The sequence below is a fragment of the Poecilia formosa genome, unplaced genomic scaffold (genome assembly GCF_000485575.1).
Source record: "Poecilia formosa unplaced genomic scaffold, Poecilia_formosa-5.1.2 Scaffold345, whole genome shotgun sequence".
In the NCBI taxonomy this organism is placed as follows: domain Eukaryota; kingdom Metazoa; phylum Chordata; class Actinopteri; order Cyprinodontiformes; family Poeciliidae; genus Poecilia; species Poecilia formosa.
Genome location: NW_006800284.1, coordinates 383,483 through 407,575, shown reverse-complemented (window position 1 = coordinate 407,575; position 24,093 = coordinate 383,483). Strand labels below are relative to the sequence as shown.

At 36.3% G+C, this 24,093-nt stretch overlaps 2 protein-coding genes across 5 annotated transcripts in view; one reads left to right on the top strand and one right to left on the bottom strand.

Moving 5' to 3' along the window:
- Positions 1 to 868: 868 nt before the first annotated feature.
- Positions 869 to 10,381, bottom strand: mtfr1l (mitochondrial fission regulator 1-like). Its single transcript, XM_007574140.2, has 8 exons — positions 10,261 to 10,381; positions 9,135 to 9,258; positions 8,933 to 9,040; positions 8,352 to 8,461; positions 7,259 to 7,470; positions 4,745 to 5,135; positions 3,750 to 3,889; positions 869 to 1,173 (listed from the first exon to the last, which is right to left on the bottom strand). Exons 2-7 carry the CDS (start codon positions 9,147 to 9,149, stop codon positions 3,769 to 3,771), a joined length of 957 nt encoding a protein of 318 aa, XP_007574202.1. The 5' UTR covers positions 9,150 to 9,258; positions 10,261 to 10,381; the 3' UTR covers positions 869 to 1,173; positions 3,750 to 3,768.
- Positions 10,382 to 11,385: 1,004 nt separating this feature from the next.
- Positions 11,386 to 24,093, top strand: part of LOC103153283 (nuclear receptor coactivator 7) — a 20,246-nt gene continuing 7,538 nt past the window's right edge. The window contains exons 1-8 of one of the 4 annotated variants that reach the window (XM_016661840.1): positions 11,386 to 11,508; positions 14,751 to 14,940; positions 16,264 to 16,463; positions 17,110 to 17,180; positions 18,583 to 18,708; positions 19,968 to 20,135; positions 22,211 to 22,342; positions 22,420 to 22,604. In XM_016661840.1, coding sequence (XP_016517326.1) covers positions 14,840 to 14,940; positions 16,264 to 16,463; positions 17,110 to 17,180; positions 18,583 to 18,708; positions 19,968 to 20,135; positions 22,211 to 22,342; positions 22,420 to 22,604 — 983 coding nt within the window. In that variant the 5' untranslated portion in view covers positions 11,386 to 11,508; positions 14,751 to 14,839. Of the gene's footprint in view, positions 11,509 to 14,750; positions 14,941 to 16,263; positions 16,464 to 17,109; positions 17,181 to 17,202; positions 17,483 to 18,582; positions 18,709 to 19,964; positions 20,136 to 22,210; positions 22,343 to 22,419; positions 22,605 to 24,093 lie in introns of those variants that run through there. The other 3 variants (XM_016661839.1, XM_007574136.2, XM_016661841.1) reach the window with 3 other exon arrangements.

Genomic DNA, 24,093 nt, shown 5'->3' with positions numbered 1-24,093 from the left:
ATGGTTACTTTGGAGGAGTAAAGGGTCTTTAATGGGCGGTTAGGGCATTGCAGACATAAAAAGAGAGTAAATGTCCATCCAAAAAAACTGATTAATCTCAGAAATTTTCTATAAAAAAACTTGGATTTTTTGGGGGGGGATTTTTTAAAAATTATAGAAATGAATTTCTATAATTTTATAGACCAAAAACGTATGTAAAAAAAAAAAGTACAGAAAAAAAATCCCAACATTTTCTACTTTTTTTTCACTTTTGGAAATCTTCTCAGTTTTATAAATTGAAAATTTTGACTGTTCAAGCTTTAAAAATTAGATTAAAAATAATGTTCAAACTTTTGAGATTTTTTTCTTGCAAATTTTAAAACTCAAAAATATAATTTTTTTCTAATTTCTGAAAATGATTTCCAAATTTTTAAGTTTTCAAACTCAAACATTTTAAAAATTTTATAATTTCTGAGATCAATCTTAAACCAACACCGTCGGCTTAAACATAATTTTAGTGTAGTTTGGCCGTCACCCAGCAGAGGGCGCCGCTCGTCATCTTTAAGTGGAGTCAGAGATGCAGGATTAAAGATGGCGGAGCCATTCCAGAATGGAAAACAGAAAAGGTCGACCGGAGTCCGATGAAAAATTCACATTTTGCGATTATGTTTAGAAATATAAACTCTCAACAAACTCCTTAAGTTTTACATAAATAGCCCTTCATTCAGCCGAGCTGCGTATGAACATCTCTGTATGACACATTTTTATTATTTTCGTGTTTTATTTTTCGACTTAATGACTTATGTAGCAATCATACTGCTTTGTATCAACAACGATTTCCTTCCTAAACTTTATTTTGAGTAAAGTCACAAGGAACTCTGCAGATTTTGTTACAGTTCGCTTTAATAATGTATTAATCTGTTTTCTTTAGTTCACTATCAATGTTGCTTTGACAGCTGCTACTTATCCGTTCACCAGAGCCTCATTTTGGCACAAAGTCCCATTAACAGCCCTCCAAAGAAATATGCCTGCATCTAAAATTGGCAGATGGGTCTTTTCTTCTTCACCTCCACGGCGGAGGTGACGAAGGACAAAGTAGGACAAGGACTCAGAAAGTAGGCTGAGAACCACAGAGGAGCTGGATCATCCGGGGAAAGAACAGGAAATGGAAAATAATGTGGGCCAGCGCTGATCCTGGAAATTTAGACGGAGAGAAATCAAATTACACAGGAAAACCAGCGGGAAGAGACATCTTTAAGCTTTTTACTAACAATATCTTGGTTCTAAAGTTAATGTTAGAGTTGGGTATTTTTACTATGCTGCACTTTTTACTTGAGTAATTTTATTATGAAGTATTTCTTCTCTAACTTGAGTAAAATTTCTGGATTTTCTACCCACTGAATAAAAAACAAACACGTTTTAACCAAAAATTCACCAGACACAGTATGTATTAATTATTGTCACTTTAGCTCTTAAAATACCAAACAATCTGCTTAACTTTATATGTTGGTCCATCTGATGATGTAATTTTAAATATTAAATGATTGCTAATCTGATCAGTTACTCAGTACTTGAATAAACCTTTTACAAAATACTTTTTATTCTTTTTGATTAATTTCTTGAAGTTGTGCTACTTTTGCTCGAGTACAAATTTTGGGTACTCTACGCACCTCTGAGGTCAATTCAATTCAGCTCAGGTCAGTTTATTAAAAACTGTCTGTTTGAAACTTAAAAAAAGATAGTAAACAAATACAATTTAATATATTCTTTATTAAGTAACATTTTTTAAAATTAATTTCAAGAATCTTTTGTACTCCAGGATATGTTATACTCCAGGATATGTTAAAAAAAAAGCAGTTATTTGAGTTTTGGATTAGAGTTGAGTACCCAATTTTTTTTTAATCTCAAGTAAGAATAGCACAACTTAAAGATATGTTTTACTCAAGGAAAACTTAAAAAGAATAATAAAAAAATAGTCAAATTAAAAAGAATAAAAAAGGTTTTTGGTAAAAAGGCGACTCAGTCAATATTTAATCAGGGTGTTTTTATGTCTTTACATAAAGACACCCTGATATGTAAAGATATTTATGTATTTACATAAAAACACCAATTACATCAATTTTTGTCTATTTTCAAACCCAATATAAAAAAATAAAAACACTTTAATTTTGAATATTTAACATTTTTTCTTTTGGTTGCACTGCCCCCATGTGGTTACATTCTGTTACTACACAGTAATCAGAGAAAGACACAATAATTTTAAAAACAGTCACACAACCTTTATTTACAGTTACTTGCATGAAAAAACAAAAACAATTAAAAACAACAAAAACAGAATAAACACATTTTGATGAGGTACAAGAGTTACACACTCATTCTATGCAGAAAAACTCCAAACAAACCCAGGAGGGTTTCCTTTAACCAAGCATGCTGTGGGAGGTTTACGACACATTTCACCTCATTTAGGATTTAAACAAAAAATGAGCACTGTAGTGCCAAGAAGGAAAAAAAAAACAGACTTCCATTCTTTAAAACATCCTAATGACCAATAAAGACAGAAATGAATAAATCAAGACAGATTCAGGAGAATCTCAACCAACATGGGAATAAACGGAACTAATTTTGTTCAAATAGGGCTCAGAATGATGTAAACACACATTTTATTAGGTAGATCAGCTTGTTTACTGTTGAGTTAAAACATTAACTACTAACTTTACCACTAATAAAAAACACTCAGGTCAGGTTTGGTTTGGTTTTCTAACAGTCAAAACAACAAATTCAGCTCCATAAATTAGAATACAATCACACATTTATCAGTTTTAAGAAGTGAAACGGTTTAGTTTGAATTATTTCTTATATTTTATTTTAATAATTGTGTTGTACTTTCCTGCGTTTTGTATTTACTGTTCAGAAAATGTGTGTAGTTTGGTCATTTTAATGTTATTTTGTTTAACTATTGTTTGTTTTTAGCAGAGCAGATGAAAAAATAACCCTTTGGCTAATTCTACTGCATTTAGACACGTTAATGTGTACTGTCCCTGCCAAATAAATAAAAAAATATTCGACTCATCCTTCAAAGTTGCATATTTTCAGATTTATTCCTGTTTGTTTATTACATCAGAGCAATAAAAGAAGATTTTAATCTTTTAGTCTCTTATCAGAAATCCAAACAAGCTACTAAAGCTAACTGCTAAAGAAAACAGGTGCTGTATTAACATGCCAGTGGTGCTGTATTAACATGCCAGTGGAAAGTTGAGTGGAAGGAAAAAAAAAATCCAACTTATACATATCCGTGAGAGGATGAAGTATTGGAGTTACTTTGATGAATTACTGCATAGAAACAACAATAGATTTGATGCAATATTTAAAGCTAGTCACCAAACTTTATCAATCTATACATGTTCCACTTTTTAGAGCTGAAATAAAACGTTTCAATCGTATTCTAATTTAAAGAGATGAAAATGTTTCTGGAATTAATAAAGGATTATTTTCTTCACTTTGACACAAGAGATGTTTTTCCCAACGATGCAAAAGGTAAAGTAAAAAGAAAAATAAACATTTGCATCTTTTCTGGTGGAAATCAGCAGCCAAGTTGCCTTGTTTAGATCCAATAAACAATAGTAACAGTTTGTAAAACAAGTTTAGACAAAGCCAGAAAAGAATCTCGATTCTAATCTCTTCTCCATCTTTTGTTCTGGGAGAACAAACTAAAGCCGAAGGTTAAAAATAAAAATTGAAAAGCCTAAAATTTCAGCTCTCTGCTGACTTACGTGGCGCAGCAGGAAGTGGCTACTTCCGTTTCACAGCAGCAGCAGAATCCTCTTCCTTCAGGACAAACTTTTTCCTCAGAGCTTCAGAAATCAGCGTGGCGGAGTCTTCCTCCCTGAGCGACGTGCAACCGCGGCTGTACCTGGGAGACAACGCATCGTCAGCGGCGCAGAAACATGAAACAGGTTTTATTCATGCCAGACTCATTTTACTCCATCTGTACCAGATCTTATTGTAAGTTTTTTTTCATACCACTTCCAATTTTGATCATTTTTTCCCCCCATACAAGATACGATTTGGATCGATTTTTATTTTTTGTACCAGATCTGATTTATTTATTTATTTTTTTTTCCATACTAGATACAACTGCAGTTAGTTTCCTTTCATCCCAGATTTAAATCTGATCTTGTACAAAAAAAATTGATAGAATAAAATTTTTTGTACCAGATTTGATTAAATTCTTTTCATCCGAATTACGGTTTCAATAAATTTTTTTGATACCTAATCCGATTTTAGATCAGTTTCTCATAAAAATCCGATTGATTTTTCTCGTATCAGATTAAAGTTTAATCAATGTTTCTCCATCTAGGTTTGATTTTAATAATTTTCTTTCTCTTTTCTTTTTAAGAAAGAAATTAGAAATGACAGAAAATATTTTCTGAAAGTCTTTTTAGTCTCTCCTTCTGTTTGCTGTACGACGGAGCATCAGAGCCCTGCAATGAGAATTTTGGTTTAATTATGAGAAAACAGTCAAAATATCAGAAAAAAAGACAATTTTACCAGGAGAACGTCTTAAAATTATGAGAAAAATGTGCTTTAATGAGAAGAAAAGGTTTGATAACGAATTCAGTAAATGTTCATGTTGGAGATCTGATAAAGCGACAACTTCCTGCTCATTATTTTCTAATATTACAGTTTTATTCTCGTGCTATTTAGCCTCTGTCGGATCTGGTTCTATTCTGCAGGAAGCTGCATGTGAGCTCTGCGCGCTCCTCACCTGTCTTTGCTCATCTTCATCTTGTTCATGTCCTTCAGGATGTCCATGACGTCGGCGAAGCTCGTCGACTTGGACAGCGACACCGTGTCTTCCTCCGCCTCCCTGAACTCCATGCTGGGCCGGTCCAGGTCGAAGGTTGCAGACGCCGTCATGGAAACCGGCGGCAGCGGGTCAGGCAGCAGCTCCGACACGACGGAGACCACGTCCTTCTCGTCTTCCTCCACCAGCTCTTCGTCGTCCTCTTCCTCTTCCTCCTCGGTGACGTCGCTGATGACGAAGGAAGCGGGAGCGGCGGCCGCCGGCTGGAAGGAGGCGGTCTCGAACGGCGCCATGGAGAACGCCATGCTGGTGTCGTCGGGGGAGAGAAGTTCAGGGGTCAGCGGGTTGGAGTCTGGAGGGAGAAGATCAGATCGCTCCGTTCGGTCACTTATCACTGATTAGAGGAACTTTAAAAGGATCAAAAAGGGGAAAATCCACTTTTTTTTTTTTTTTTGTAGAACAGGTTGAAAAACCTCTGGAATGTAACCAATCAGCAGGCCCTGCGCCTTTACCTAGCAACACCAGAGGAATTCCGCCCGTTACCTAGCAACCAAAGCAGAGCTTCAGCATGTTTGGTCAGATTATTTGGATTTAAAGTGACAGAGGCCCTAAAAATCACCTGAAAACATCTAGAACTGGGCAGAATAAAATCTCATTATCTAATCATGATTTTGTGCTAAAAATGTAAAACATGTTTTGAATTGACCATAAATTGATCCTAAGCTGTTCTAGAAGGCATAAAAGGTCACATTTAAACCTGGGAAAATTAAGCTAACGTTCATTTATGGACAAACATTACATTTTTAAGATAAAAATTACATATTTTTACTCATGGTGGAACTCGATCACAATTTTTAAGTAAGTTAATTGCAGGTTCTGTAATTAAGCAAAGAAAAAAGTTGCTTTTTAATTTATTCCGTCTTACTTGAAGTAAACTAATATTTGTCCTAGGAATTAGACAAAAATACATGGTAAGATTTTGTGTTTTTGCAGCATACTTAAAACTGCATTTAATCATATTTTAAAGACTTTTTTTTATTTATTGACCTTTATTGATGCTTTCATGGGACAAACTGAAGATTTCAGATCCTATTTCACACTTTTTTTTATCCGATTTCATTTTAATCTAGTTTTTTGTACCAAATCCATAAATAAAAATAACATTTTAGATATCATCAGCTTATTTTTTTATTTAAAGTAATTTAAATTTATTGAGTAAACAAAATGAAAATTCTTATTGTGATATGAAGTTTTTGATGATAAATGATAAAAGCCCTGCCCTAAGATCAGACAGAAGCTCCGCCTGCAGCATAGAGTAAATCCAACTACATCATGACAAATATGCTCCTCAATATCAGATCCAAGCAGTTATTCAGTGCAATTAGAGGAATTTTAATGAGTTCAGGCTTTAAAAGAAAGAGACTGAAGCTGGAAGAAAGCAGGTAAACAAGCCGACAATGAATGGAGATATGGAACTTTTTAGGACAAAACTGGGAATATGATATGGAAGTACAAACATTTTTCCTAAAACTTTTTTTTCCCTGGAAATGAAAACCAAGTCAAATTCTTCCAGGAACCTTTTATACAAATCAACCAGAAAACTTTGAAGAGAAAACGTTTTAAATGATCTGTCATGTGATGTGCAGCTGCCACAGAACGGTGGGGATAATCTTCCATCGCTGACCTACAAACCGGCGCCGAGTCACTGCACCACCAAACGGCTTAGAGGGAATCAGGGCGGCTGACTGGGCAGCAGCACAGAGTCACATGAGGCTCAGCTACAGACAGCAAGAACAGCTAATGAGAAGAGTTGTCAGCCTCTGAACAGCGGCAGGTTCATCCACTGATACAAAACCGGAAAAAATGTGACTTTAGTTTTATCAACAGTGAACAGCATCTGGATGTAACAGTTTAGTTTTATTTTGTTGTGACTTTTTTCTATTATACAGTTAGCTTTAATTAGTTTTTAAGAGTGTGTTTGCTAGTTTTTATTAGTTAAACATTATTTATTATTAGCTATTATTAATTAAATATTTAGTTTTTGGTATTGTTTAGTTATCAATTATTTAAATATTGTTCAGTTTTTATTAGTTGTTATTTAAATGTTCAGTTTTTATGAAATAAACATTGTTTAGTTTTAGATGAGTTTTTAGTAGTTTATTTTTTTAACACTTACAGAATTCAAAAACAACAAAGTGTTGTATTGCGATTATGTTTACATTGATTAGTTAATAAATACTCAACATAAAAATAACATTTAAAACAAATAAATATTCAGTTATTGTTGAATAAAGAACTAACTGGTGTTTTCTCCGTTTTTAGTTGGTTTTCTAAACACACAGTATAGTTCCAGTTAGTTTTTCCCACATTAATTACAGTTTTTATACATTTCATTTCACAAAACTGTTTTCTCAGCTTCAGGCTTTGTTATTTTGCTGGTTTTATTTTGCACAACTCTTTTCTGGAGTTACTGACCCGAGTCGCTGGCGACGATCTTGGCAATCTGCGCTCTGAGGCGGCTCAGCTCCTCCTGCAGTGCCGTGGTTCGGTTCAGCGCTGTCACGCCCGGCTTCCTCAGACCCTCCATCCGCTTCCCCTCCCGCCGGAAGTTCGGCACGGACGAGTTTCTGTGCAGAACGAGGAGCGGCGTGGGCCGCCACTCGTGTTTCAGGGGCCGCGAGTCGCTTCTGCACAGAATGGTGGTTACTTTTAAAAAGCAGCTGAAGACACGTTTGTTTCAATTTGTTTTATATCCCATGTACACTGATCCAAAACATGAACATTTGGTTGGCAAAAAGTTTGAGGTAGAGTTTGATTAAATATAACTTTACTGTCACTATATCAGGGTTTATAAACTTTCTCCATAGTAAAATTCAAACACTTTTCAACCATTTTCAAGATAAGTCTTCAAACTTTTCCATCACCGAACTTTGGAGAGAAGAACAATACAAAATAATCTATAAAAAAAAAAAATAGACAGTTTAACTTCAGTGTTATATATATATATATTATTACTGCTGTTAATGATGCTCATGATGGCTTTCTACAGCAGGAATGAGGTAAACTAAAGTTTTACATTTTAAAATGCTTCTCACTCTGCACACCGGACTAGACTGAGAACAAAAACACAAATTTAACAACAATAAAAAATAATCCAACTTGTATTTCAATTGCACAAATCAATAACTCATTTATCCATTAGGATTATTAAATATTCAAAATAAAAAAAGTTAAGTTTTCTCTCATTTAGCAAATATGAATAATTTTGGTAACTGACCACAAATAAGAAACGTTAAGTCTGATTTAAGTTCAGAAATGGAGGAAAAACAATGCATATGTCTTTTTATTAAGTGTGTAAAAATATCTGGCTTCAACTGTAAAATGATTAATTTGGGCTTTTAATCAAACATTAGATTGTACTTTATTGCAAAACTGTGCAGTTTGAATATTAAGCACTTTCAAGGACTTTATACAGAAATCAATCACTTTCTAAACCTTGAAAACTATTCATTTTCACGGATTTTGTACTTTTATGCTGGTTTCTCAGAACCAGATTTGGATTTCGGACCTGACTCTGGCGTACGTCTCCTCCTCATCTGCGACGATCCAGGCGATGTCAGCCAGGGTCGGAACCGACGGGCCGTCGAGCGGACGGAGCGAGGGCAGACCGGGAAGCTCCTAGTGGAGCAAGACGCGCCATTTTAACTCATCCAGAAGTGGATTTATTGGTTAAGGACAGCAAAACACAGAATCAATAAACATCCTAATAAAATAGGACAATATTTTAGTTCTATTATAGTAAAGAAAATACCAACTAAAACAAGTTTTGAATTAATAAAAGAGGCTCTGACCTGATATTACGCAGAATATTTGGCATATAAAATCAATGTGGGTTAAATATCCTGATAGAGGATCCAATATGGGAAGAATTTGATTGGAAATTGAAAGTTAGGTATTTTTACATCCCCTCTTATCATTTCCAATTCGTAAAGGAACCGTCGACTGCATGTTGTTGGAGAAAACGTGGGGAAATCGAAGACAATACACACATATTCTGGGAACATCCAGTTATCAAAAAATATTGGAGAAATAGCAAGGTGGAGTAAAAAAAAAACAAAAAAACAATGCAACCCAGGATGTGAAGCGTACCTGAAAACACGCCCTCTGTGGAGGCTTTAGAGGAAGAGTGGAGCCTATCCTCCTGACGACGCTGCGGGCGGCTCCATGGGGCTTATTCTGCCAGATGGGAATCATTTCCTGCAGAATTAAAAATAAATAAAAACACTCCTGATCTCTCCTCATCGTGTATACCTGCTTTCTGCACAACTTTCCCACAGCAGCATAATCTTACTGTCTCTGTTTCCATGGTGATGGTGTGTCAGCCTCATTTGTTGCAAACCAAATCTTGGTGCAAGTATTGTCTGAAGAAGCAGCAGCTCAGTAAACAGATGTCATGTTGCTGCAAATGTCAATTCCTGGTATTAAACACAAAACTCACTGAGGTCAAATTCAAACAAATTAAAAAGAAAAAACTGTTACTAGTGTTTTCAGTTAAAATGATCTTTCTAATGTTTCATTAACCCATTGACACATTTTCCAAATGGGGCAAATTTAAGTTATTACAATATTTATACAAAACAAAAAAACTGTTTAAATGTGAAGTTTTATTTCAAACATTACCTAGGCATTAAAAAACAAAATAAAACCTATGCAAGAACTTTGTCTATTTTTTTTCAGTGCTCATAAACATACGTAATTTTAATAAAATAACCAAGTTACAAAAAAGTTAAATAGAATAGATACTTTATTATTTTTTAAATTTTATTAAAAAAAAAACATTATACAAATAAAAAATAAAAATAAAAAAATCAACATATTGATCCTTATTTAAACAATGTACACCGATTTTAACACATTAGTTATCATGTGTGAAGATATCTCAGTAAAAATTCAGAAGATTTTGTAAGGCAGTTGTTTAAAAAAAATATTCCCAACAGTCCTAGCAATAGTTTGGAATAAAAACAATATTATTATTATTTAAATTATTATTATGTTCCATGTGCTGCACAACATTATGACCTTATTTTATCTCCCCACATTACCAGAGACCAAGTCACTTAGCAGGGAAAAAAATACAATAAGAAGTAATTTCATTGTATTTTTTTAGAAAATTAATAAAAAAAAAAATTTATATATACACTGTTAATATTTTCATTAGTAATGATATAGTCTAACGTGAGTCGCTTTCGGTGGTGCCAGAAAAGGATATTCACTAGAGAAAAGTGTTCGTTGCGATAAATATTTCAACCGTTGGCAGAAAGTACGAACAGCCCCGGCCGGGTGGCTAGGCTAGCATAAGGAACCCACAGTTAGCATTCGCCGCACCCGGTTGAATCTAAAGGGTTTCTTTACAAAGTGCACTCGTTAAGCTGAACATTTCTGTCTAAATTTCACTCTAAATCAAGAGAACAACTTACGGGATATAAAAGTTGAATCGTGAGAGACTAACGAACAACTGCCTCTGAGAGTAACCGCTTCTCCTCTGTTGACGTTTGTTAGGCCGGAAACCTGCGTCTCCCTGTCCTGTAATCTGATTGGCTGCAGCAGGACCGGCTTCCTTTATGGAGCAAACCGAACAAAGCAAATACAAGCTCGCCATCTAGCGAGAGAAATGAATACTGCAGGGTAAACCATGTTAACTCATCCGAATCCAAAATATTCCAAAGATTTGTATCTAACAGGTTTCGTTGAGTTCATATCTTATGATTCTTTAATTTTCTAATGTATTTTTTCAGCTGCTTTTCGTATTATGTGTTCCTTATACATGTTACCAAACATAAACACATCTTTAGATGTACATTTATTCAGCTTAGTTCAATTTCTTTAGTTATATAACACAAAATTACAACAACAAACAAAACTTAAATTTATTTTAAGGCCATATTGTATTAACTAATTTTATGGAGCCAAATATTTTTAATTACTTGTATCATAACTGATTGTAATTTCTGTTTGTTTAAGCAAAATAAACAAACAAACAAAACAAACAAGATCTCTAGTTAATGAGATCTTGAATCTTAAAGTTAAAAAACATTAAAGAATAAAAGGTATGTAAACATATGGGTTTTATTAAGGTAATAAGAAAAATAAATCTAAAATTGTATCTGGAAGTAATTTTTGTAAACAAGACAAAATTAATTTGTCATGTCATATAATGTATGCAAATATTTTTTTTCTGTATAAATAGGGAAAAGAATGGGCTGAAACACTGAGCCTTGTGGTATTCCGTAAAACAAATCTGGTAAGAAAAACAAACAGGACAAAAATTAACTTGTTTTTCAACAATAATCTCTGAAATAATTACAATCACTGCTAAATTATGATTTATGTTGCCTTTTTATTTCAGTCGTATAATATTCCACATGGTTAGAAATTACGATAATCAAATTGTGTTGAAACATTTAGTGTAAAAATAACCATAATATTGTTTTCTTTCATACTTTTTTTTTCAAAGATGTTTGAATCTACAAGATGTATCACTCCCATCTACTTTATTCCGCGTGTCTAGAAGGGGAGGGGAACTATCTTGACAAATGGCGGAGTCGGCGCTCCTGACAGGGAGGAGCCTCAACTTGTTTCTGTAATCTGCAGTGATATCATAACCCTGCAACATGAAGGTGCGCTCATGTGACAGCCGCTCATCCCCGTCCTCGGGCTGGACTCAGGTCAGTAGAGATGCAGCTCACGTTCCCCTCTCTGTTTCCCGTTTGTTTTCATTCTGCTCGCTGCTGGGTGTCGCTTGCTTCTGCAGTAGCTACTGTCTAGACCATTCTGTGTGATGTCGTCTGAATTGCTGACTTCCTCCACAGCGATCATGTTAACACCAGCTTTTACAGGAAACAAGTTCTTGCATGACCTCAACAGTATGACTGAAGAATGGAGTGAAATCGCTAAGTGTGTTTTGGTTACTCTCTGTTGCTAATAAACCACCACACAGAGGGATGTGAGCCCGGAATACCAAATGAGGGCTGCAATCTAATGTTTATTATATTGTTATTTTTGGCTCTTATTTAACTGAACTATATTATTTGAAACATATTCGACGATTAGGCTTATGGCCGAATAATGTTGGTGCTGTTTGGCTGCCAAAGCAACAATGACCCATCCATTAGCTCCACTTGACCCCTGAGGGTGTGTTGATGTTTAAGTTATGAAGTAGGGCCTCCTACACCGGACTGGTTTAGGCAGCAAATCCCCCACATTCTAGACTTTCATGATATCTGAGGAATTTGAAGGCCAAGTTAGCAGTTAAGCTAATTGTTGTGCTTTAGAAGTGCTAAAATTGCAGGTATGACTGTACCTTTGCAGTAATGCAGCTAAGTACCTTCTGAAGTGTATTGAGATACATTATAGGTAATTATATGTTCAAAGCACGAGCAGCTGTAAGATGCAGACTACAAATATTTTTCCATCATCTGGCGCCCGCACTAGTGGCGCCCCTAAGCGTCATATAGCGTATATATGTTTTTTGCACCCCTGTCTCTGCAGAATGACTTTTCTTACATGTTCCCCAATGAAGTGACTCGGTCATATAACAATTAATCAAATTAATTGTGATAAAAATAATCCTCAGCTAATTACTAGTCAATTAATCATTAACTGGAGTATAGAGACTCAAAAAAGGGAGTTTTTCTGAAAGAACAACACAAATATAAACATTTTGCATTTAAGATGAAAAACCCTATGTTCTACCCAGAACTGCTAACGTGGCAGTTTTAGCTTCACTTGGTTCAGATTATGTAAAATAAATAGTCTTCTTTCAGGTGCATTTTGCTATCCAATTATCAATGCATCAGCTCAACTGTAGTGATGCTAAGTCAAGAAGAGAGAGCTGTCTTTGCTATAAATAATCAGGCATTAACTAAAAGAATGCTATGCTATTGCATTTTAGGCAAGAAAATGTTTTTTTTTTCTAATATACAAAAGGAATTGAATGGCTTTATTATTTGCATTTTAATGTATTTCTAATATTATATAAAATAAGCTAAAGTGGCTAGCAAAAAAATCTGCTGAATGTGGCAATTTCTTTACCTGATTAATTGTCAGAATAAAATAATTGTTTTCTGTAGCTCCACAAACATGCATGATATCTTTGTTTTAGCACCTATATTAGCCGATGTTAGTCAGTTTTTATCGGTCCGATAAGTAAAACTGGACCAATTATCAATATTTACTTCCCTTCACTTATTCAAAAGCTTTGTGCCTGATTGGTGAATGTTGCAGATTAAATAAAGGATTGCAAAACGTGATTCATAAATTTAGCTAGCAAACTAAAATGGTTGAGTAATGTTGCAGAAATGTTTTAATTCAGCTACTTTGTAGCATTTAAGGTCCTGTCACATGTTTCCAGTCAGATTAATAATAAGCCTCCTGGCTCTTACAAAACCTTCATTTTAGTGTTTAAGCCATTCAAACGTGGATTTTCTGGTGCTTTGGATCATTTTCCTGCTGAAAAGCTCTCAACTGAATGGTCAGACATTTTCTCTCTTGATTTTCTGATAGAGATTGTAACAAATCATCCAGACTCTGGGTGATTTGTTGATTGTTGACTGTGATTTTATTTAAGTAACTTTGGTTTGCCAGCTAATCCTGGGAAGTTTCCCAACTGTTCCATGTTTTCTCGGTTTGTGGATAACGGCGCTCACTGTGATTGATTGGAGATCCAAACCCTCAGAAAAAGCTTTCTACCATTTCCAGGCTTAAAGGGAAATTGTTTGTCATCAATTCGATTCAATTAAATTCACAACAAAGGTCATTTAAAGGGCATCTTACAAAAACAAATCATTTATATTCAATCTTACATTCATTCCAATTGATCCTAGATATTTATTATTCAAAGTAGTTTACAAAGTTTTGTTTTCTATCTAAGTTATTGACTTGCAGCATTCAAGCATACTGAGCATGCATGTGGCAAGAGTGGAGAGAAAAACTCCCTTTAACACGAAGAAACCTCCAGCAGAACCAGAACAAGCGGCCATGCTGGATTATTTTCTGTGTTCATGAAGAGTAAAAAGTTAAAAGCAGAAGAACCACAGCCAAACCGAACGCCAGACCTGATGTAGCTTCTAAAGAACAAAGGAAGCAAAACACTGGCAGTTCAAATAACAGCAAATAATACAAATTGTAGAGCAGAAGAAGAAGAAGAAAGTGAAAGTGTTTAGTTTGACCTCCAGTAGGCTCAGCCTATGGCAGCGTAATTACAGAGATACATCAGAATAACTGAACTCAACTGTCTGAAAAAGGAAAGATTTAAAGAGGAAGTATTATGTAAAATGATCTTTTTGAGCTTTACATCGTGTTATAATGTTTGTCCCTCATCAAAACCAAACCTGGAGTGCTGCTTTGATTTTTTTTCATGCACGTTTGAGGAATCCTTTAATCTCCATGGCAACCATTCGACTGTGCAAAATGCCTGGGTGGACCTAGCCCCGCCTTCAAGGATGAAACTCCTCCCCCACTCAGCTCCTTCAGACTAGTCAGCAGTAATTAGCAAACACCTGGTGGAGCAACTGAGCTCATTATATACACATTGATGAAGGGTTAATAAAAGAGCAATGTTGTTATTTAGATCAGGACATGATGTGTTGCTTCTTTGCCTATTCATGTTGTCACACAGGATCTATTGTACTCATTTCTTGATTCTTGCAGCAACCAGACCCATAAAATAGTTTAATCATGGTTCAAAGAAGGGAGCAGGTTGGTTTTCACAGCACTTCGCCTGGCGGCCTGGGGTTTCAGGCTCACATTGATTGCCAGGCTTACGAACTAATGACATCGGATGATTGGCAGTTTTGCTGAATTGAACGGCTGCCTCCGTTATTCTGACGAGCGTCTGGCTCACGTCCTCCTGCCTGGTGAATGCAGGTAAAAATCAGCTCACATTGTATGATTTTTCCGTCTCCTGCAGGTGCAGTAAAAGGGGCTAACCAGTTAGCATGGGGAACAAAAGGAGGAAGGACGCCAGCTGAGCTCCTGCACCAGACCAGAAAAACAGAAATGGCTCAATCAGTGAGACGGCCGGAGACGTTAGGAGCCGTCAACCTCAAACCTCAGGCGGATAAAACCAGGAGCGGCTACTTCTGCAACGTGAAGAGCAGGTATCTAAACATCCTGACTGGCTCATACCTTCTTCAAATCCAGCAAAACTGGCATCAAACATTTGTGCTGCAAATTTTTTTATTTGTGCCGCTATAATTTATAAGATATTAATAAAAGTTTCCAGAGGTCATGAAAGGTCAACCAGCCTTGCCCACATTACCCAAATCTAACAAAATTGATGCCAATCAACTCAATTATGTTTGTGCAGCAAACATTTTTGCTTGAGCTGCTTTTTCTTTGAAGTTATTAATGAAAGTTTAAAGGTCAACAGGTCAACCAGCCCCACCCACATTATCCACTCTAACAAAATCAGTGTCAAGTGTTGGAGTGGTAAATTTTTTTGTTCGTGCTGCGTTTGCTTTGAAGATATTTGGTAACTTATGGAAACCTTTTTAGTAATATCTTTAAAATAACAGCAGCACAAACAAAGAAATTTGCTGTACAAACACTTGACACCAGTTTTGTTAGATTTGAGGACGGTGGGGGGCGGCTGCTCTGGGCCGCCATGGCAGCACCATGTGGGTGAGAGGAGCCCATCTTGGCAGGAAGTGTTCGACGACTCCCACTCCACTATAAATAACCCACAGCCGACTGCGGATGCTGCGCTGCTCACACTTTGGCTCTCCAAGTCCGAAATCCTTGAAGCTGCGCCTCAAAATAAAATCTGTGAAAAAGAAGAGTCGACAAACGAAAAGATACATGAAATCCAGCAAATATTGTCCAATCTTTGTTCTTTTTTGATGCTATTTATCAAAAAAGAAAATAGCATCCAAATCTTATAAATTATTTTCCAATGTTGCTGCATTTAAAAAAAACAACGTCTAGTTTAGCTTCAAGTTTATTTTCAGTTATAAGAACAGGATTTGGTTTCTTCTGGAACAATTTGTCGTCCAGGAAAATTTGTTATCTTGACATTTATCAAACATTCTTCTCTTTTTTTGCGTTCTCCACTTTTTCATGTTCAGGTGTGCAAAATAAATTGTCCAGTTTTCTTTAAATTCCCTTAATAATTTCCTTCATGAAACAGAAAACTCATTTTCATCCTAATCACCTCAGAAAATTAAGTTTAAAACTTGGACCAAAACCTAAAAGTAGTCCAATGTGGATCAGAGGAAAGTATTCATAGTGTAAATTTCCACAATGGAGTTTTATGAATGCAAACTAGTAGTGTGGCACATTGCTCAGGTGTTGAACTGTTACATTGGTAATAAATCAGTTTACATTGGTAGTAGATCAGTTTTTATTGGTAATAGATCAGTTTTTATTGGTAATAGATCAGTTTACATTGGTAGTAGATCAGTTTGTGTGTCTGCGTGTCTCAGGTTAGGATCCAAGCTGCCTGCTGGTGTTTCTCAGCCTCCACGGTTCGCGAAGCCTCCCTGGGAGAATCGACCTCAATCCCACATCATGCAGAACGCCGCGGCCGGCGCTGCGCATAGCAACGACCCCGTTGCCGTGGGCCGACCCCTTGACCATGTCCCCCACATCAGGAACCCAAAGCTGAGGCAGTACTACCTGCAAGGTGCTGCTGGGCCGCATGATTTCAAATTTACTTCAAATTCCTTTAAACTACTTTGAATAATTAGCTGGGCATCAGCTGTTTGGGTTGATAACTGAGGTTAGTTGGAATGTGTGTTGGACTGAACTGAGATTATTATTATTATTTTTCTGAAAGTGCTTCGAGACGACATTAAACAAACTGAATTCAGATTAATTTAAATTTGAATATTATTTAGATCCTGGTTTCAGCTTCACGGAGAGGAACAGGACCACTGAAAATAGAGTAATTCTGATTTTAAATCAGATTTTAATTTGTTTGTCACTGTACACAACAATAAACTCAGAATTTATTTTTATTTTATTTTCAGAATTTTGACCTCTTTCCTGGAATTTTGATTTTTTTTTCAGAATTTTGAAATCTTTCTGAGAATTTAGACTTTTTTTTCAGAATTTTGACTTTATCAAAATTTTGACTTTGTCAGTACTGATATTTTTCTCAAATTCTGATTTTAATCTCAGTAATCTGCCTTTTTTCTTTATCCAGAATAAATTTAGAATTTCTTTTTTTAGTGGACCTTATCCTCTTCCATTCAGCTTTGTGTCCTAAGCACAGTTTTTACCCAGAGTGCCTTTAAAAATTAAAACAAGCTTAACTTTTTCCCTCACAGGAACGGTGTGGGAGCTAAGCAACGCCGTAGTGACTGCGGAGCGCGTTGGTTTACCAGCAGATGGCAGCACTGTGAGTCTGTTCTTTATCACATCCAGTGGTTGTTACAGCAGCTCCTCTACTGAAACAGATGAGCCAACTGATAACTGGGACATTTATGTAACATCTCTGTGTGGTTGCTAGGAACAGGACTTTTGGTTTTGAAATGCGTCTTGAGTTTTATGGGCCTGTAAGTGTTGCATAGGACGTGTCCAAGGTTCAGAGTTACGATTCAGGTCCAGCAGTTCTGCGACACCATGGGGAAAACGAGTCTGTTTAAGAACTTCTTCAGTAAATACAATCGAAGGAACGCACTTTCAGGCTTTTACTCAAAGGTACCTATCAGTTTAACTTTTAGGATGTACTTATATTGTATTTATGAGTTCAGAACAGGAAGCTTGGATAGATTTTTTTATGTCTGGTGTGACAAACCTCATGTTCTCACACATTTAGAAATAGAATAAATAGTTATTAGAGCCGTAAAACATTATATTTTGTTCTTTGAACCTCTATAGCAGTAAAATTTGAAACATCTGAAAATCTGAGCTATATCTTGCTCCTATATAGCAAGATATAGGAGCTTGCTTTAATTACATAACTAATTAAAATTGCAGAAAAAGTTCTAGTTATAAGTGGAATCTGCCAATAGAACAAGACATTTTTCCCATCTTATAGAAATACAAATTACTTTGACATATGCTAAAAAAAAAGGCTTCATTTAAAAACTACAAAAACACTTAAATCACACTGAGTTTAAAAGTCTGCTATTATAAGTTAAACATTTTCACTAGCAGATTATTTCACTTATTACTAGAACTTTTTCATCAACATTAAGGAATTGTTACCTTAAAATAACCTCAGGTTTCTTGCTGAAAAGTTACTTGTAAGTTAGTTTTATCTTATTTCAAGTGTACTAAAATATTTGCTCTAGAAACTGGACCAAAATACTCCGTAAATTTTGTGTTTTTGCAGTGCGTTTTATCGTTTAAAGCTAAATGCTTTTGGAGAATAATTTGCAGGCACTTTGCGTTGCTCATGAATGCTCTTATTATTAATTATTTACCACTGAAGTGTATGTTGAACGGAGATATGTCATGAGAGGTCTAAGTGCTGCAGGGCAGTAACTTTCCATTTTAACTTGTCAGGGAATAGAAAACTGATTCACTGCAGCAGTTAGACACTGAGTGACGCTAACTGACCGCCGTATTTAAACCACCTGCAGATGTTTTACATTTGCTTTTTATTTGCCTCCCAGCACCAGTGAATTGCAGAACACGTCAGACAATGAATTGTGATGATTAATGACATAAGCATGACTTTTATTGTCTTTCAACTGAAAACAAACTGTTATTTATTGCATTAGCAAAGAGGAACATGTGAAGTGTTTGAACGTTAGGTGATAAAAACCGACCGGAAACCATTTTGTTGCTGCTGGTTGCAGGGTCTCCCCGGGGACACGGTGTTCAGCGTTTCGTCTACGTTCAACAGCAGCGATGGATCCTCAGGGGACAAGAGCAAAACTTCAACACAACTCAGCTCTGATACCAACGTAATAAAAGAGGTATGAGCCAGCTGTTAGCATCTAATGTCAGCAGAAATGTGGCTTGTGTCGATTTGTAATGCAAACTAGAACTTCCCCCACTCATGACTAAAATACTCAGCAGGAAGTTACTCCCTTATAGTTTCCATGCCTAACTCAAAACATTCAACTTATAAATAAAAGCTAATATTATTTTAAAGGGTATCTATTATGCAAAGTTCACTTTTTGCACATTTTTGTGCTTCTATTTGGGATTCTACTGCTTCTAAAAACAAAGCAGGCGATTAAAAAACCCACCCACCTGTTTTTTAGCAATAAATTGGTTTTTGGTGTTTTGAAAACGAACCCTTTCAAAAACTTCTCAAATGTAACATCACAGGCACTGAGCTGTGACCTGCTAACCCCAGGGAAGCCCAGCCTGTTGCCCGGCAACCCCAGCAGAGTTCTGCCTGTTACCTAGGAGTTCAAGGACATTTGGTCAGCTGGTTTTACAAAAAGACAAGTGCTTTGTTGTTGACTTTCCAATCAGAAACTATTTGCTGCATTCTTGTAAGTTGTGCAGGAGTATGGAGCTAAATTGGGGCTATAAGGAAAAGAAAAAAAAAAATAATCAAAGAAAAGCTTAACAGAAATTTATGTTGAAACTGAAAAAAAAACCCATCTAAATTAAAAAAAAAATCACTTTTGAATCTGAAAAGTAGAGTTGGACTTTTTTTCCAGTTTCAAATTTGTAATTTTCTGTTTCAAAACATTTTTCATTTTCATTTTCAGTTTCAATTTTTTATTTATTTTTTTATAAATGTATCGCTCCAATTTAGCTCCATACAGGAGGCTCCACCTCTGCTTTTCAAATCAGAGCCATTTTCACTGGGAGAGTAAACTAGGGGGGCGTGGCCAGCCGAAGCTTATTTAGAATTAAAATGACAAGAAACATTAGACAGAAATGTGCAGACTAAAATTTAATTATCCAAGAATAATTTTGTAAAAAAAATGTAATGAACATTTCATTTCAGCTTAGGATAAGTTTTGTATAGGTCTATCCCAACCTGTTCAAGACAGCATAATATGTGACCTTTAATGTGATATTTTGGAGCATCGCAGATAAAACAGCCACTTTACATTTACAGCCCTCATCTCTCTCCTGTAGCTCAGCTATGACTACAAACACAGAGAGGAGGGGAAATGCCAAAAGAGGAAGTGATCCCTCCTGTCTTCGCAGTTCACCGTGTGTCCATGTCAAAGTCAGAGTTAATCTTATCATGGCTTCCTTTCTGAAGCAGCTGGTCTCGAAGAGAAAGGACGCCTCTGTCAGTGGGAAATCCTCTCAGCTTGAACTGGACTGCAGGTCCAAGGAGAAACCGGAGGCAGATGCAGATCAGGACTGTTTGGATTCGCTCCCGGCTCAGACTCCGTCCCCCTCTCCAGAGGCTGAATATGACAAACTTCTTGTAAGTGGAATATTTGCTGCATGTTCTGCATTTTGCTGAGAAGTGTCTACAAGTTGTAGCCTTTTAGAAAGAAGTAGTTAGCACGCAGAGATTGTTTATTAGCAACCAATGCACCTGTTTCCTTACGTCAGAGATTTATTTACCTCTGATTAGGGCTGAATCGATTAGTTGGATTAATCGTGATACGCTAAACAAACCTGCAGGTGTTTATATTTCACATCTAAAATGATTTATAGAAAACAAACTTATTTACTTTATTAAAATATTGTGTTATAGAGCTGGAATGATTAATCAGATTAGTTATGATTAATCGATTATTTAAATAGCTATCAACTAATTTAGTAATCAATTAATCATAAACATCTGTTGGTAAAACGACACAGCAGTACTAAAACCTAGGCTAGTACAAAAATATACACATTCTGCATTTAAGATTAACAAAAACCTTTTTTGTCTGTAATTATGTTCTACCCAGAAGTTTTAGCTTCATCTGCTAAATAATTCTCCTATTAAGCACCTTTTGCTCTCCAATTATTAATCGGTTAATCCAAAAATCAATCTCCAGATCAGATTTACTCTGTAACGATGTTACATCAAGCAGAAACGATTGAGCTTTCCACATTTTTCAGTTGGAGATGCATCCTTTGTATCTGCAACTAAGGATGAAAAAGATTTTTTAAAAAGTATTTTCTTATTTCAAAAAGTAATTGAGTTGTTTAATTTAATCTTTTAATGTATTTCTAATATTGCACAAAAGGGACTTCAATGGAAAAACTGCAGAATGTGCCAATTTTTATCTGATTAATTGATTAATTGTCAGAATAATTAACTACTGAAATAACTGTTAGTTGCAGCCCCACTTGTGACGGTGCATCATGTCTGCCTTGTTATTTGAAAACTAACATAATTAATCCCAACACAAAGCAAAAGAAATCTGAGAAAAGCAAAGGTAGTTCTTTTCTGGGCCTATAAACTTATCAGGATTTATAAATAACTACTTAAAGAGTAGTTATTTGATTTTACATTTTGGACACGTGAAGTAAACATTTTGGAAAGCATGCAGACTGCTCTGAAGGGACACTTAGAGGCTCTAACACCATCCGTAATAAATCCTGAAGGACTCTTGGCTGAAGGAGTGTTTACAGGCTGGGATACCTGCTAGAAGTAGGTTCGGGTTTGGAGGTATTACTGCTGTCACTTTAACTGGTTACTTTACAGCGTCGGCACCTGAGCTGGATGTAGATTTTTATTCCCAATAAATAATGTGCTGCGCGTCTCTGTGGAGATTTTTTTACCCTCCTTATCGTCCTCCATATTGTGTGTTATGGTAAATACGGGTTCCTGCCTTGTTTGTCACAGATCGTGCTGTTTTCAATGCTTTAATTACTGTTCTGACTGTAGATATGGGTAAGTTCAGAGTAGAAGCCTTTCAGAGATCAATATTGTTTTATTGTAGTTAGAAGAATCATAAAGTCCTTTAATCCAAGGTGTCATTTTGGTTAACTAACTTACACAAGCAGAGCCGGTCCAAGGCATATATAACATTGAATAATACAAATTAAATGCAATTACTCATGGAAAAATTATTTCTATATTATTTGTTTACAGTTGTTACACAAATAATAGGTTAATCTCTTCCTGCTGTTGACTGCTGCCACTGTTGAGGGAAATATAAGACATCAAACTTTTAAACTTGTTTACTGTAAATTTAGTTTTTATCAGCTGGTGTTACTTTCAGATAATTAAAATAATATGGCTCACTTAAACACCACTCTCATTTCAAAACCCTTTTTTTAGTTTGCTTCTCCTGTAAGGTTAAAATCAACAGCCATAATAATACTGGTGTGATGTAAGCTAATAACAAATGACGCTAATGATGTGTGTTATGTTACCACAAAGAGTAGCTTAGGAATGTTGGCATGTGGGGCCCCAAAAGGCTTGTGTCTGCCCTATACATAAGCTATGAATCAATGGAAAATACCAGGTTCTTCTATCTTAAGATCAAAAAGATCATCTTGTTTTAGTTTAATCCAGGCTGTAAAATAAGCCTGTTCATGTGACTGTGCTGCTGGCAGGATGTGGAGGCGGTGCCGCTGCCAGATGGGCACCTCTGCCTTCTGGCTCTCCCTCCGGAGTGCTGCCAGGGCGAGCGCCCAGCTGCCATGTTATATCTCAAACTGTTCTGCCGTTACATCACCGACGGAAAGGTGAGGAACAACAACATATAAACTCTGATTTCAGCTCTGTGGACGTCTGAAATCCCGTCTCCGTCTGTCTCTGCCAGGGTGTGGTTTCTGGTATCCTGGTGGTGACGCCCACTAAAATCTTCTTCGACCCATCCAAAACCCATCCGCTGGTGACGGAGCACGGCTTCGAGGATTACCTTCTGTCTTGCGCTGTTGACAGTTTGGCGTCCGTCTCTTTCTTCTCTGATGTTTCACACATTCACTTCAGCGCCTCCCAGCAAAGGTCAGTGCTGTTTCACAAACGAGATAAACGGTCCAGTTAGGTTGATTAATGGCTTATTAGATTAAAACTAGTTCCAGTCGACTAACTACACCATTTCCCAAATTATTATGCACATAGGATTTAAGTGTCATAAAGATTAAATTTTTTGTTGTGCTATTAAATTTATAGATGGTGTTGCGTCTCAGGACTCTGAATCAGTGTGATTAATTTCAGAGACCTGGGTTGATTAGTTTGTCAGGTGAGCTCAATTAAAGGAAATTTACTTAAGAAAGATGTTCCACATTATTAAGCAGGCCACAGGTTTCAAGAAATCTTGGAAAGAGAAAGGATCTCTGCTGATGAAAATCATCAGAGTGTAGTGCCATATGACAAAACATTAGATATTTAACGAAAACTGAAGCGTTATCATATTGTGAAGAGATTTGTGGCTGATTCAGAACAAAGATGGGTTTGTGCAGATAAAGGCATAATGAGGAAGATTTCTGTTAGACAAATTCATCAGATTAAGAGAGCAGCTGCTAAAATGCCCTTACAAAGCAGCAAACGGTTATTTGAAGCTGCTGGTGGAACTTCAAGGTGTCGGATCCTCCAGAGGCTTGTTGTGCATGAACCGACTTCAGCCTCCCTTAACCAGGCTCACAAACAGAAACGGTCCCAGTGGGCCCAGCCGTACATGAAGATTAATTTTTAAACAGACTTGGTTCACTGATGACTGCTCTGCAACCCTGGATGGTCCAGATGGACACAGTAGTGGATGGGTGGTGGACGGCCACCACGTCCCAACCCGGCTGTGATGTCAGCAAGGAGGTGGTGGAGTCATGCTGTGGGCCGATGGGGAGAGAGCTGGTTGGCCCCTTCAGAGTCCCTTAAGGTGTGAAAATGACCTCAGGAAAGTATATGGACTTTCTGATTGATCACTTTCTTTCATGGTTCAAAAATAAGAGCCATACCTTCAGTAGCAAAATTATATTCATGCATTACAATGCACCATCTCATGCTGCAATTAATATTACTGTGTCATTGGCTACTATGGGCATAAAACTCCTGGTGTGGTCACCATCCTCCTCTGACCTCTGACCTATTGAGAACCTCTGGAGTTTCCTCCAGCAGAAGATCTGAAGGTGCGATGCAGTTCATATCAAACAGCAGCTCTGGGAGGTTTTCTGACATTCTGTAAAGACATTCAAGCAGAAACTATCCACAAACTCACAAGTTCAATGGATGCAAGAACTGTGCAGGTGATATAAAGAAGGGTCCTACGTTAACACGTAACTCTGTCTGTTAAGATGTTTTACACTGAAATAACTTTTGATTTTAGTACCTGTGACCACTTAATGCTGCACATTTGAAGAATGACCGTTTGCAGTTCATTATAATCCATTAAATGTTTAGAAAATGTGCATAATAATTTGGAACAGTTCATTTTGAGTTTTTATTTTTGAAAAAAATACTGTTTTCATTTGTTTGTGCAGTAAAATTTGTAATAGTT